This window comes from Protopterus annectens, chromosome 7.part0, assembly GCF_019279795.1.
Source record: "Protopterus annectens isolate FY-2018-M chromosome 7.part0, PAN1.0, whole genome shotgun sequence".
Lineage (NCBI taxonomy): Eukaryota > Metazoa > Chordata > Ceratodontiformes > Protopteridae > Protopterus > Protopterus annectens.
Genome location: NC_056739.1, coordinates 170,585,330 through 170,601,413, shown reverse-complemented (window position 1 = coordinate 170,601,413; position 16,084 = coordinate 170,585,330). Strand labels below are relative to the sequence as shown.

The 16,084-nt window shown below is 41.6% G+C and overlaps 1 protein-coding gene across 3 annotated transcripts in view; it reads right to left on the bottom strand.

The window, feature by feature from the left end:
• LOC122806319 (ligand-dependent nuclear receptor-interacting factor 1-like) overlaps window positions 1-16,084 on the bottom strand; it is a 345,063-nt gene that overhangs the window by 79,800 nt on the left and 249,179 nt on the right. For all 3 annotated transcript variants that reach the window (XM_044076637.1, XM_044076635.1, XM_044076636.1), the window contains exon 4: window positions 5,348-5,620. In XM_044076637.1, coding sequence (XP_043932572.1) covers window positions 5,348-5,620 — 273 coding nt within the window. The remainder of the gene's footprint in view (window positions 1-5,347; window positions 5,621-16,084) is intronic.

The window sequence follows — 16,084 nt, the reverse complement described above, 5'->3', positions numbered from 1 at the left end:
GTGGAATTCAAGCACATAATTCTGATCCTTATTCTCTTAGCGGTTGTGTTCTGGAAAAATTGCAAGTTGGTATAGGTGAATGTGTGTCCTTAAAAAAATAAACTTTTAAAAAAAGAAACCCTCTTGATTTTAAAGTATGGTACTTTGGAGCCTCAGGGACTCAACAAGGAATGTAATTGGAAGTATGTGATTTAAACTGTATATTTAATTGATTAATTGTCTTGTGCAATATGCTGTATTTAAGTAAAGAGTGTTTTGTAGTGTTTTTACTCTTGGAAGGCTGTGCAAGCCAAGGCGCTAAGTGTTTCATTAAAATTGCTTACTTCTTGGATCGGTGGTCTTGGTGGCATTTTAAAATTTTATTTTTTGCTTTTTTTAAGTTGTATTTGGAATTCTAGAATCAACCTCCTTGTCTCTTTCCAACTTTTTTTCTTTTTTTAGCAATTAAGGTAACTACATGTCTGTCAGCTTTAACTGCAACTGCGATATCATTGCAGACAGACTGAAATGAACTAAAATTTCATGCCTGATCACAATATTGTTCAAATGTTCAACTTTGCATTTAATTTTTTCCATTTCCTTTCTATTTGAGGACTACACTATTAGTGGACAATGTCCAGAAACACATCCTTGTGAAGCATCCATTTATGGGATTGAGTTAAGGACCTGCTTATAGTGTCTGCCACAATGTTTTGACCTGAGGGAATGTAAACTGCCTTAACAGTCACTTGATACTGGAATGCAAGATCCCACACTAGGAATGCCAACGGGCAAAGAAGATAAGATACTGTCCCCCTGTACTTGTTTATATACCACATCACTGAGGTATTGTCTGTAAATATCTTGAGAGGTCCTGGGGAGAAAAGAGGATGAAAAGCTTGAAGCACCAGCAGAAGAGCTCTCATCTCTATTACACTGATGTGCTCTGTTGAGGAGGCAATCACACCCCCTGCACATTCAGGGAGCCAAAAGCTGCTCACCATCCCACATCTGAGGCGACTGTGAACAGCTCCTAAGAGGAAAAGGAGGGGATGAAAGAGGAGCCCTGGACATAGAGACAACTGCTGTATCCACCAGTGAAGTTGATCCTTGAGACTAGGCAGAAGAGGAAATACAAATTCTAGGGGATGGGTATGCTAAAGCCAAACTTGACTTCAGAAATCAGTGAAACTTTCTCATGTAGAGTTTGGCCAGAGAAAGTACAGCGGTGGTGAATGCCATGAAACCCAGAGCTCTCAGAAACTCCCTGCCTGTTATCGAAGTCAGAGGAAGTAGAGTTTGAAAGAATGAAATGAGTGTTAAGCCCTTGGAGGAGGCAAGGATGTGAACATAGGCACAGTCTGTATCCTGCACCCCAGAAAAACATGGTCTTGAAAACAGTCAGAAAAAAACTTTTTGAAGTTTATTGTGAAGCCAGGTTTTGCAGAAGAGAAATGGCAAAGTGAAGATTTTACAACAGGTTCTCTTGAGAGGATGCCTGAAATATGTCATCCAAGTAAGGAAATACTAGGATCCCTTGAATCCGGCAAAAAGCAATCACAGGAGCGAGGCATTTGGTCAATACCCTTACATCAGCAGAAAGGCCAAATGGCAAAGCATAGAATTAAAAATGCAGGAAACAACAGAGAAATGTAAAAGCTTCCTGAAAATAGGATAGATCAGGATATGGAGGTAAGCATCCTTAAGATCCAGAGACACCATATAAGCCCGAGGAAGCAAGGCAGCAAACAAAGTCTGAAGGGACAACATTTGAAAAGAGGGCACCTTCAAGAAAAGTGTTTAGATAATAGATGTCTAAAAAGTGTCGCCAAGTACCCTCTTTTCTGGGTACTAGAAACAGCCTGGAGTAAAATCCCCACCCCCCTTTAGGACAAAGGCACCTCTTGAATAGTACCCCGAGTCAAAAGGTCCAGAAGCACCTCTGGGCTGAGGAATACCCATAAAAGGAGGAAGGGATTTCCAAACTACGAAATGGAAAGGACCCAGGAATCCTGAGTAATCTGTAGCCAAACACCAAGACAGAGGTGAACAGAAAGAGAAAAGTGGCTGTGAAGCATAGGATTGTCAGATACCACCCGATGTATCTGAAAAAGGAGACTTCTGAGGCACTGAAGTTTGAGCAGCCTTAGCAGGAGGAGCCTGCTTGCCACCCAACTGTACATTATCAAGGGGGGGCATCCATCAATGTAGCCTTAATATCATCAGGCAAAGGTTGAAGCTAAGAATACCTCCCTCATCACTAATCCAAAAACAGCAGCCCTAGAAGAAGCATCTACTGTAACATACCTACACTTCATGGAATAACAAGCCACCTGGATGAAAGTCACTAACAGGGAAAAGGCAGAAGTTTTACCCATCTGGAAGATCAGAAATAACCATACAGGCCTGTGGCAGGAGAGCCAACAAATACCTGGACATATGGGTCAGATAATTAACAGCCCTAAAACTCAAGGTAGCAGAGGTATTAACTTTCTTGCCTAGCCTTTCCATGGTCCTGTTATCTTTATCAGATGGCAGTAACTTGCGAGAAGGAAGCAACTGAGAGGGCTTGTCAGAATATACAGACACCAGTGAGAGGTCAGCAGAAGGACACTTGTACAAAAATATATAGTTTTCGGGATCCCTACAGAATCCATCAGGTTTCTTCGGAGCAGGGAGCTCAGAGTCTGGAGTCATAGAAGCACTGGAAAATGCATCAAACAAGGCAGCCAAAACAGGACAAACAGCAGAAGATTTAGGAGAATCCATCTGCAGCAACTCATAATATCTTTTATGCACCTCAGAAACCGGAGCACAACCCCATTTAAAGAACTCCATCATCCTGGAGATTATTGTCCCAAAAGAAATCTCTTCAAAGAGAGTATCACGACTGGTAGAATCATCTTCCTCTGATCCACAGTCCAAAGGAGAGGGAATCTAAGAAGAGTAAGCAAGGGATTCCTCATCAGAGTCTATATCCTCAGAGGAATCCTGTTCCTTGGGTCTTTTTATGTTAGTACAGGACCGGGGGGGTGGGGTGGGGGGGCTGGAACAGAAACTCCCTGTGGAGGTTTCAATGCCATCAAAGCACTAAACAAGCCCTGAGTGAAGGTGTGTCACTCACTTTGTGCATCCTTAGGAGCAGGAGCAACATGTTTAGTATTTTGCTTTTTCTTCAATGGGATGTCCACTTTATAAAATTTGGAAAACTCTGACTGAGGATGGCACTCAATAATGGTAGTAGGGAGACTTCTTTGACTAATATTTGAGGAACACTGTAGGTAGACTCATAGGTAATCAGCCATGGTTCCCCATGAACGTGTCTGTAAAACCTCCTCAGGCATGCTTAAAGTTGGATCTCCACTGGCCTCCAAACCGGTCGCTGCAGATAAATCCAACAATAAAGCCAGGTGAACCTTTGGGCATTCACTCGCCTCAGGAGAGACATCAGGCAGAGGTTGAACAGCAGAAGATTCTGGTATAGGTTTCTTGGCCTTCTTCACTGATGGCTCTCTCTCCCAGTAGGAAGTTTTCTCCATCGTGTCTTTTGCAACACTCTGGTTTTCAAGATAGAGCACCAAAGAAAAGAGTCTACTACAAAAGGGTTTAGGTACAAAGGCTTGACACATGGAACAGGACGTATGGTCTTGAGAGGTGCCACGGAAAAACAGACAGTATTTGTGGTGGTCTTTATGGGGAATCTGTCACCCACACTGGCATTTACTCTTCTTGGATGACATGAAGCCCCACAAGCAACAAAAAAAAAAAAAGATAAGAAAAAAAGAATCCCAACAAGACACTTATCTGCAATGGCTTGGTGAACCAGCAACAGAACAGGCATTCAGACCGATGATCAAGCAATGGATTTCAGACTGGCGGCAAAGAAGTTCTGAGGATGGTACATCCATCCATCAACTTTATGCCCTAAGCTACACGAGGAGCACACGTGTGATGTACAGCATACCTTAAAGCAACCTAAAGGCTTTGATATACTGACTGGACATTGGGCCGCCTTGGCAGTGGATCACTAAAATAATGAATACTGCAACATGGAAGGACATCAAATAGGATAACTGGGTGCAGGTAAAGGAGCCATCAATCTTGTTCTGGGGGTAAAATAAAAAAAAAATTACACGGTACATCTAAAATGGTGATGTCTTCTTAACACTATGCATTTGTAGACCAATAAAGTTAAAAAGATAATATTTTCAGCAACAGCAAACAAAACTAATGAAACTACTTTCTACACAAAGATGCAGATGAAGAGAAAGACAGATCACAAGTAGTGACAGACCTTTACCAAATAATATTGTCTTGTGGTTAGCTATCAGGATGGGGTCTATATTACGTTATCGAAAAACTGAAGTCAGAAAAGGCCTGTTCGCTGACTAATAAACAGCGAACCGTCATTTCTGTGAATGGCCACTACAGTGAATTTTTTTCCTAGGGGAAAAAATTGCTTGGCTATCGTTTTGAATTTGCCCTTTTCCCCACTGTAGTGCGATCTCGGAGTTGGTATATTTAGTTAGGGGGGTGTGGGGGTGAAGCCCCCCACTTTGACAGGTTTTGAATACTGTCTCGTTTCTGGTTGGCCAAGCAATTTTTTTCCCCTAGGAAAAAATTCGCTGTAGTGGCCATTCGCAGAAATGAGAGTTCACTGTTTAGTGGTCGGTGAACACGTGTTCACTGACTTGGAATTTCGATGTCGCAACATAGACCTTCCAGAATGAAGTAATTTCCTTCTAGTGTTCTATCTTTTCTTTACAACTTCCATTTCACAGCCTACCCTAGTGTCCCCTAGATCCCCTCCCATGTCCTGTTACTGACTTTATTTCCCTTCACTCACTGGCCACAAAAATGCATACATCCACACTCTTAGAGCTCATCCTACTCCCCTACTTGCTAAAGTTTTAGGGAACAACTCTCTACCTAAACAGTCTCAGAAACTGGAGTACTAATACATCCCATGGTCCCCATATGCTAATTTACAACAGAAACACTAACACTTTAGCTTCACAACATCACAATGAAATGTCCAAGATTGCTAAATGCTTCTGAACTTTTCAAAGTTTGACTCATGACGTATGGCTACATTCTGACAGCAAAATTGTTTAATTTCCTGACACAATATACCCTCAAAAAATTCAGAATTGAACCGTAATTATGATGTAACTTCATTATAATTGACAGAAAAGATTTTGCACAACAAATATAGCATAAAAATATTTTTGCAAGTGGAAACAACACATGCAATTTGTAACACATGCTTTTGGCCAAGTAACCCATCTTTCAATGCTACATAAAATCTGCACATGCAGGCTTGTCTTAACGAAAATTCAAAACAGTGGCGACAACAAATGCATCTTACCTGTTGAGTTTTACTGTTTGCTGGCCTTCTACCTGCAGATGGTAGTCCTGTTATACATATAACCTCTGTATCAGATTCTTGATTAGAACTAAGAATGGAAGCTGAACTATCTTTTACCAGTGCAGACGAACTTGAGACCACAATCCTTTTAAGACATATTTTAATATCTGAATGTATTCCATACATTTTTTTGAGCTCGCTATCACTTAAGGACATCTTCTGTCCTGCTTCTGACAGATGCTTTTTAGCCTTCCTGGTCTCACATCTAAGGTCCTGAAAACACAACACACACATTGGTAAATTCCCATACATTCAGAAAGGGAAACAATGAATAAACAATGCAGAGGCATTTAAGTACTATACTGTCCTTTTATTAAGGCATGATTACATCTCAACACAACATCAAACAGAGAAACAAATATGTTCTGCATCAAATAACCTTTAAAACAGCATAACCCCACTGGTCACTTAAAAGTTTCAAAGGTGTGAATTAACAGATAGAAAGTCCAGTAAAAATCAAAAGCACCTACTCTCTACATGAAATTAATGTGCCAACAAGGTGAAAAAAGTTTCAAAACTGTGTTATTTCTTTCACTTACCAACTCAACATCAGGAGCAACTGTTCTCATTAACATGAAACAGCCGTTTGACAGCATCTGTGCCTGAATATGTGTGTGCCTGTGTGTGCAAAACAAGCAATGGAGAGAGGATGCTATCCGTGTAACTAAAATATCAAAATTCTGCACGCAACAGCATACACTTATTGGACATTAATCTGTAATAAAAGGTGTATGAGACAGGAATTACTTTACCACCAAGTCCAATACAGGATACTTATTTTAATAACAAAACTCTACTAAAACATACCAAAAAATATCCACAGGTAGCCCATTTTCTAATCACAATAATACCCTCCAGGAAGGTGTTACACACCCCTTCCAGAGGTAGAGACACCTAAACATTCCTGAATGGTCCATTATTCACCTGCAATATCAATCCTTTTGGGCATTACTGCGTGGACTTGGGCTTACCATAAACCATCTGTGCCATCTCCTTGTCAGAATCCTAAGCAAACTGGCATGTCTGGTTTGGGTGGCTGGCCTTACACCAACCAGAGGTTGGTAGGTTAATGGTCCTTGGGGAACTTATGAGAATAAGAGTTTATTTTTAAATCCTAACTTCACATTATGTTTTTACCATGCAGCCCCCTGTAGTGTAGGATATATAATGGCAAACTTTTAGCAAGTGGTTATTTCACCTGTGAGCATTCTTCAGCATCAAATGTGGTTAAAAGCCTTTACTCTTCTACACTCTTAGTTATTCAACACTGGTCTCCTTTTAAAAAATATGCCCGTCTAATGGATTTCTATCCCTCCTCCTCCCGGACTGACTATACAGTTTCATAATTAATTCTGGTTGTAAGATCTCTAACTACTGCATTTTTTTATTACTGTAATTTTGCATAAGCGTTTTAAGGTATTCATAGTAAACCTCAAACCGGGAAAAATTAAAGATTCATAACTTTAGGTTTCTCTGAGTTCAAGGGCGGAAGGCCATCTTGGAACACAGAGACTTAAATTTTACTTAAATGCTCTACCATCTCTCAGACTGTCAACTCCACATTAAAACAGCTGAATTTAACATACGCACTAACATTATTCCACGGCTTTGGAAGTGCTTGCATTAAAAGTATACATTATTTGTACCGCTTCTTGCTTTATTTAACAAATTTTGTATTTTCACTTTCACAGTCTAATGAAATTCCAACCCCACCAATGATCTTAAGGATTTAATTCTACAGGTCTTTTATGCCAAACACAGTTCATGTCTGACAAATCTATAACTAATGCTAAATTATACAACCTTCTTATATAATCTAAGCATCTAGCCAGTGGTATCTTTTCTAACATTTCCTCTACATTTTTTTTATTACAATAACCCCATGTGAACTAAAAAATGCTACAGATAAACAAAAAAGTAATAACTTTATTCCAATATAGACAAATAATGGATTTAAAAAGGAAAAAAAAATCAGGGTCACTGGTGGCCATACATTTGAATAAAATGCCTACTGGTCTTAGAACTCAAGCCTAAACAGTATACCTCAAGATCCAACATTTAAGTCATACCTGAAAGAAAAGATAGATGTGAGAAAACCAGATATAGTGGTCCATGAAAAGTAGACAAAAGCAGCACTGATCATTGAAATAACTACACCCAGTGACTACAGTGTCTTCCGTACAGCGATACACAAAGTCATAAAATATCAATATTTGCAGGCAGAAACGAGAGCAATGTGTAAGAAAGACTCCCAGACAGTTCCAACAGTAGTAGGAGCAGCAGGTCTTATAAAAAATTATCTACAATCGTATTTAGATATGTTACCAATACATGTAACTCTGTACAAATTGCAGGAGTCATTACTGGACACAATGTGGGTGAAACAAAGAGCACTTTTGGCTGACATCAAAGATTTAAACAATACGAATTTCATGACCTTTAATAGTACTTTGACTTAGAAATGGGGTCCATTCCCGTCATGGTATTAGAAACCCAAAAGATTTGGAGAAATTAAAAAAGAAAGAAATAAAGAAAAAACAAAGTTAAACACCTAGATCCCAAGACCAACCACCAGGGAACCCCAGAGCTTTCCATGGCCTATCCAATCAGTCACCTACTGTCTGTACTCTTCTTCTCCACTCCACCTACTTAATGATCTATCCAATACAGCAGTTAACTCTACATACTTTTACAGTATCCATAATGCCCAGATGACACAATATGTCAGTGTCAAAATCCTTTACTAAATTAGATAATGCACAGAGACTAATATACTGTCTCATACAAATGAACTAGCCTAGTCTGGACTAAAGGAGATAAACAAGAAACCATAACACCAATAAAACAACAAAAGTCAGTGCAGTAAACAGATTGTATAACACAGTATGTGCACATGCATTCTCTCTTCCATCCCTTTTTTTTGTACCTCATGACTGCTGACCACCAAGCTACTCTTGCTAACATGCCTTGTCACTCTCCATTTTCCGGGTGAGAGCTGGTTATGGCAAAGCATCCATGCAGCCATGAAGGCTTTTTCCACTGTGAACCCCTCAACTCCAGTGGCTGACATGCGTACTGAGAGATGAAAGGGTTGTATGCCTTACCCTATGAGCATACATTCTTACACATGCCCAACAAAGGCTAGCATGTGAATATGGCATTAAAGAGCCAGTAGACTGTCTCCAGTATATACAGTACATATCATCAGCCTGTCCCACTAGCAAGTTCCAGAACTGCTGTTGGTCAGACTACCTCCCTTCCCCAGGATGGATAAGCTGGCATCATATGTTCACACTCTTCCTTCCCTCACTGGCTCCTCTAGCCCGAGTCACTAGTCAGTCCCTGGTCAATGGGGCCACTATTAGGACATCTCCCTTTCACATTACACATGACTCTTCCGACTGTATCAAAGCACAACAGCCCGACCAATAAAAGTATTTTTCGTAACGTGTTTTTGTAAGCAGGCAAAGCTTCCTTTTAAACCCTGTCACAAATATATTCCAACTCACTTTTCACAACATTGGAAACAAAAACGATTTCTTTTACCTTTAAGAAGGCACATATTAGCAACTGGGGTGCAGGAGTAAGGCTGCCCCCCCCCTCCACACACACACACACACACACACACACACACACACACACACACACACACACACACACACACACACACACACACACTGGATTGCAGCAAAGTAAAATTGCTTACACAGCAAGCAAGTTTTGGATTAGTTGAATCTGAAGTAGTTTCTGTCTCAAATTTGTAACTGCACTTACGATACCTTGATGTTGGGCATTAAATTTTAACAGCTTATACAGACCATATAGTTATAGCAGAATACCAAAAGTGATATGGTAGAATGTTAGACAAACCTCTGGAACGTTACTAAACTAAGAAAGAAGAGTATAATGCTAATGCGATGCAATCAATGCAGACCTCCTTTTTTTTGCTCTTTTTTTGGTAAAATTTAAAATATGGTCTTTTGTTTACTAAGTTTTTGCATTCAGTTATTGCTAAGTATACATAAGATAATCCAAGCTGGCCATATAAAATGCATATCCTTTCTATCTTATTTTTGTACCACAGATCTGTGGTTAGTTTGGTAGTATTTCATATATGTACTTTTTATGTATATGTTGATCAGATAAGCGCACTAGACAAATGTGTCTATTTTTCAAGGGCAATCCAGTGAAACTGTCTCATTAAATGGCTTGTTTAGAGGCACAGAGAAGATAAATGAGGCCGAGTGGAATCAAACCCAAGGCTACAGGAACAAACTCATTAGCAGCTCATATCCTCTACAATAAACTGCTACAGCCATACAGGTTTGCATTGCCCTTAAAATGGTAAAACTACTATATGGTCACAGTGTGGTATGACGGTGTGGTACCATTTCACAGGCTGTGAGCAGAGCACGTGTAAGTAGCCTCACCATAACAGATGATTGAGCAGCATAGTATTGTTGACGTATAGGAAACAGCCATAGGTGGTCTCGGTCTGACCAACTAGCCTCCCACACCTCTGAAGAAGGATGGCCCCTCCATAGTGCATAAGAAAAAGCAAACTCAGCTCTTACCATCTATTATTACTTTTTTTGCTAGTGAAAGAAAGGGTATACATTTAGTAAAGGGATACCAGGCCCAAATCATCATTTGTCTTTGTTTTGAAGACATATGAACAACTGTGGTAAAGAAACCTTTCATCCTTTCTGCGTCTCAGGTCCACACACTTCCTCAGATACCTCCCCACCATGTAATGGAAAAACTGTGTGTAAGAGATAGTACTACTTTAAAATTTACTGTCACAGTAACTACACTCACACAACTGTACCGTGTTCTTTGTATGGATCACTGCTGCAGTACTACATGCAACACACCAGAAAATTCAAAAGCAGTGTTCACTCGTCAAGTGGAGGACTAGAGGGGCTGCACCAAATCCTGAACTGGAAGTTAAGCTCAAAGTTTGAAAAAGGTGTGGATGGAGGACCATGTGGCAGCCTTGCAGGTACACTGGGTAGACACTGCAGAAACAGATGGCTGATGCAGCAGCAGCCCTTGGAGAATATACTGTAACTTGCACCTGTAAGGGCTTTCCATGCTTTTCTAAGAATAAAATATGTACTTAGCCAGTAAGACACAGTTTGCTTGGTGACTGCTCTCCCTTCCTTTCCTGGTATGAAGGGAGCAAATGCTGGTCTGCATGTCAAGCACCTTTGGTCCTGTCTACATAATACTGAAGTGGCTTGTGTACCTCTAATAACTGCAGGATCTTCTTGTCTTTATTTAGTGGCTTTGGAAAGAAAACAAGCAGTTTACTACAGTGGTTAAGGAAGATGTCCAAGACCTCATTTGCATATGGCAAGAAAGAAAGGCTGGTCCTCATATTCAGCCTATTCCAGCAAAATACAGCACACTGTTCTCAACACATTAAAACATCTTCTGGATGAAATAATGGTCACATGATCTGCCTTTTTCTAAGACAGAGCTTCTGGTCTGAATAGGTCCTAGGTCAGTTTTTCTATATAAAAAAAAAAAAAAAAATTAAAATCCCAAGGATGGGGATGATGGCAGCCCTCCTAGACAGACAGAGATGCAGAACACTTTAAGAAACTGATTTACTGGCATGTGGCCTGAGAACTACAGGAAGGTACACTGAAATGGCTGAAACATGTATTTTAAATGAAGAGTAGGAATATCTGCTGCAAAAGGATCTGACAGATTAGATAGAAAAGGGGAAGCCCTACAGAGCTGGAGTCCTGGGACAGTTTTCTGCACCAAAAGGAGACACTCCTCCACTTTGCTTGACATGATTTTCTTTGTGTTACATTATCTGGCCTGCATCACAATTTTAAGGACATCCTCTGAGAAAAGGTGCAGGAAAGAAAGAACTGCCGTACAAATCATACTGTACAGGCTGAGGTTTGGGTACGGAGGTTTGGGTGTACCTGGACTCCTTACTGCAGGGTCAACAGGTCCACTACCAGACTCAGAGTGTAAGATGGTCCCCTACATAATTGCAATAGGAATGAAAAACAATGCTGCATCTGCCAGAAGGGGGTAGAAAAATCATCATAGATATTATTACCCTTAACTTCTGCAAAACTCTAGGTAGTGGGGGAAAGTACAGTTGTGTAAATTAACTTACCGTAACAGCAAATGTTCGAATGATAACTACCACAGATGCCTTAACTATATGGGTTACATCTTGCCAAGGCTATATGAGCTAGCAAGCGTCAAAAACTTCAGAGTAGCTTTCAAGTGTTCAAACCTATAGGCAGCTCAAGCTGAGCTGTCTAAAAAGATAGGTTTGAGTGCCAAGCCCTTCAGAGTTTTCATGCCAGTTGAGAGAAGGGGGCAGAGCCCTGTCAGGACATAGCTAGGAGTAAAAATATATACATACCATCGCATGATTAAAAAAGTACAGTTGTGTAAGAACTCACCATAACAAATGTCCTACTGATCAGTGTTGCAAGAGTCCTGACATATAGTTTGTCACAGCTGATGTCCGGCTATAGTATAGTTTGTCACAGCTGATGTCCAGCTATAGTACTAAAGCTTTACCTTCCCGAGGTCATACATCTGACCCATGACCTCAGCTTGCAAGTGTGGGGGTATATAGATGGATGTACGAGCATGCACCTCAGACCATCTCCAAGCCAGCGGCCAGATTACCAACAGAGGGATACTGGTCAGCTACTGGTGGTGTAACTCAAATAACTAAGTAAACTCCTCCTTTTTCATGCAGCAGAGTAGAGGTTAGAGTAGATGGGAAGAAGGCTGATGTAAGCCAGAGAAAAGAGGAAGGACAGTGGGAAGGAATACCACAACATAGGTCAACAGGACTTGTACTGTTATGGTAAGTTCTCACACAACTGTACTATGTCCTGACTGAAATCACTGTTGCAGTATCTCTGACATATAGGTGATTCCCAGAGCTGAAGGGTGGTTGGCTAATGATTAGATGAGCTGTCTAGCAGTGCACAGAGGACAAACCTAGGAAAGGTAGCCCTGGACTTGTAGAAGGCATCAGTTTTGTCGTGTTTGGTGAAGGTGTGTACTGAGGATCAAGTAGTAGCTTCCAAGCTAGACCTGGTGTCTACTCCCTTGTGAAAAGCCACTGTTTAAGTGGAATGAGGACTGGGGCAGGAAGGAAAGAACTTGCCATAGTGCAAATACCAGAAGATGGCCTAAGAGATACAAATTGCAACAGTTTGTTTGGACACCAGCTGGCCCAACTTAGGGCTCATAAAAGATACAGGCAGGCAGTCAGTCTTCCTGAATGATTTAGTTTTGTCTGTATAAAATCCCAGTTGTCTGTGAATGTCCAGAGAATGTAGGACTCTTTTCCTCCTATCCTGGAGCTTGGGAAAGAAAGCAGGTAGGTGAATAGCCATATTGAGGGACAGCTTGTTCACTACCTTAGGCATGAAGGCAGGATTAGTCTAGAGTCACCCTGTCCTTGTGGAAAATAAGAAAAGATGGAATGACCATGACAGCTTGCAACTCAGAAACTCTCCTAGCATAAGAGCAGAACAATTTTCCAAGTGTGGAATTTTAAAGTTGCAAAAGATGCTAGTTCAAAAGGAGGCAATGTTAGTTTTGCTATTACAAAACTGAGATCCCAAGCAGGAGTGACCTTAGGTCAACTGGTGCCCTAGGTAAGAGGGATCCACGGCGCCCTCCACCACACCACCTGGTGCCCCCATCCTAGTCTGCCTACACCAAAGAAATACTGGAAAAGTACCCCTACTACAGCGGCGCCCTAGGCGGCCACCTAGTTGGCCTATGCATAAGGCCGGCTATGAGACCGACTATGATCCCAAGGGGGACAGATGGGTTTCCTTGGTGGGTTAAGATGAAGAACTCCCTTCAGGAAAAGCCTGACCTCAACAGTGGCAGCTGTGAAAGATTTTTAAGTAGTGGATCTCCTGGCTTCCTAGTACTTGAATAACCTCCTCATAGAATAGCTGCCTTTGAAGGATTAAATCCTTTCACCTGCAGAGTCAGGCTGAAAAAGGAAAGATTTTGGTGGAGAAGCAATCCTTTTTTTGAGTGATCGGGTCTGGATGCAGAGGCATTTTCCTGTAATTTCCCTTTGTCAGGTGAAATAGCATAGGAAACCAATGTTGTCTTGGCCAAAAGGAGTTTGGGTGCTTCCTTTTTGTGCCTTTAGAAAAACCTTTGGAGGTAGAGGTAGTGGAGAGAAGGCGTAGGGGAACTTCCCTGTCCACTGGATGGAGAAGGCATCTGTCCTTCAGGCTGAGGGTAGGGTTCCCACCCTTGTACAGAAATGGGGGAACTGATGGTTGGTTGGTTGGTGATGCAAGAAGGTCTTTTGGAGGTGTGCCTCACTTGTTTAGAAAATCTGTTTAGGGTCTATTAGTGGGGGTCCTCATAGGAGCAACTTAGGGAGTCTATCAGCATATATATTGTCCCATGAGGGAATGTATGTGGCTCTAAGGGTGATGTCCATCTGGGTGGCTAACTTCCATGCCTCCTGTGCTAAAATGCACAACTGGTAAGACCTGGTGCTTCTTTGTTTATATACCACGTGACTGTCGTGTTTTCTGTGAACACTTGAAGTGGTCCAGGTTTTCATAGATGGAAGGTCTACTTGTCTTGCAGAAGAGACCTCATTTCCTTCAGATTGACGTGTTCCATCAGGAAATATGGTTGCCAGATGCCCTATACCAAGTTTGATCCTGCCCATGCCTTGTCCAAAGCTTCTGTGTAACGTCTTAAAGATGATGAATGGGTGTGAAGGGAATTCCTGGGTTGAGACTGACCTCTTCTTTCCAGCAAAGTAGATCAGGATGTCCAAGGGGTGGGATTGTTAGGAACACACAGATTTCAGATGCTACTTATTTTCCTCATGTGAAGTCTGACTAAGGGAAGCATAGCAGTGGTGGCTGCCATGAAACAACAAAGTTCTTAACATCTCCCTTGCTGTGCAGTGTGCTGCAGAGGAGAGATCTAGGAAGAAATTGGACAAACTGTGAAATTTCAACTGAGGGAGGAAGGTAAGCATTTTCTTTGTATCCAGTCTGCAACCCAGGAAAACTAGGTCCTGTATGGGAACCACATGGGATTTATTTGTAGTTGATTGTAAAGCCCAAGTCAGGCAAGAGTCAAACTGATGCGGAAGAAGGACTCCTGGAGACAGAGTTTGGAGTAATAGGCTGTCCAGGTAGGGTAAATCTGAATTCCCTGGGTGCAGCAGAATGCTACTGCTGGAGCTAGACACTTTATGTACACCCTTGGTGCTGTGAAAAGACTAAAAGGCAAGGCTGCAAACTGAAAGTGTGATGAACCACAGAAAAACCTGAGGAATTTCCTGCAAGAAAGTTAAATGCGTATGTGCAAGAAGGCATCCTTCAGGTCTAGGGACACTAGAAAGCCCTGGGGGAGAATGAAAAAGCAAGGGAGTAAGAACATTTTGAAAGTTGTTAAGTTCAAGAATTTGCTTAGAGAGAAATGTCTAGGACAGGTCTTCACCAGAAAGATTGTGGAGTAGAATCCTTTCCTTATAAAGTCTTTTGGGACTTGTCCAATGCTGCCCTGATTCAGGATGTCCTGAGTAATAGCAGTGAGTAGAATGAGACGGTTGTGGTGTATCTTTTAGAGGAGGAATATTTTCCCAGGACATGACATAACCATCCTTAACGATGGACAGGACCCATCTGTCTGTGGTAATAATTTTCCACTGGGTCACAGAGAATAACATTTGTTTGGAAAGAGAGGTTAGTGGGCCAAGGACAAGGGAGGAGTTGCTGCAAAGGTAGTCACAGATTTTTTACTTCCAAAGGTAGGCCTCCCAGATGAAGGTTCCCTATGAGGTTTGTCTGAGTACCTTTTCTTAGGGTTTTTCTCAGTTTTTGAGTTGCCCCACAGAGTCCCTTCTGAGGAAGGATGCATATTTAGATGGGTAGGTTCCTATGGTATCTAGGAACTGAGGAGAGTAGAATCTGCAAGCAATCTTTTGTTGTCTTACCTGTGTCTTGGGGAGAACTGTAGCGACTTGCAGCCTGAGGACCAAACAACAGGTCTTTGTCCAAGGGGGAGTCAGAGTTTTGACTTAAAATCCTCAGTAACAGACTGGCTATGAAGCCATGTATATCTGCATATAACAGACCTAGTGGCTGCTGCCCTACAAGAAGCATCCACAGCATCGTAACTGCACTTAATGTCTGGCTATTTGAGTGACTCTGGGAAAGTAGATTCTGTATTTGCTGCTTTGACTCTGCAGTTGGAGGGTCCACTATAACTTTGTTCACAGTCAGAAGTACAGAAATCAAATAGTCATTTCAGTCCAGTAGTTTACTGCCCTAAAAGCAAGGACTGAAGAGGTGTGTACCGTCTTTCCCCATCTATCCACAGCACTACTATCTTAGTCTGTAGGTAGATCTTTAGCACTGGGCAGGAGCTTAGAGGGTTTATTTGATGCAAGAGACACTGCAGCAAGATCAGCTACAGGATTCTTGTACAAGTATTTCAGGTCAACAGGCACCTTATAAATCTCTCTTGTCTTTTAGGAGCTGTTGACTGAGAGTCAGGCACTGACGAGGTGGACTGGAAAGCCTCAAGCATAGGAGAGATTGGGGAAGGGGCAAGAGTGGAAACAAGTGATTGATAAATGCGGCAGGATTTGTGATCATGTTCTGGACCTAGACAAAAAGGTAC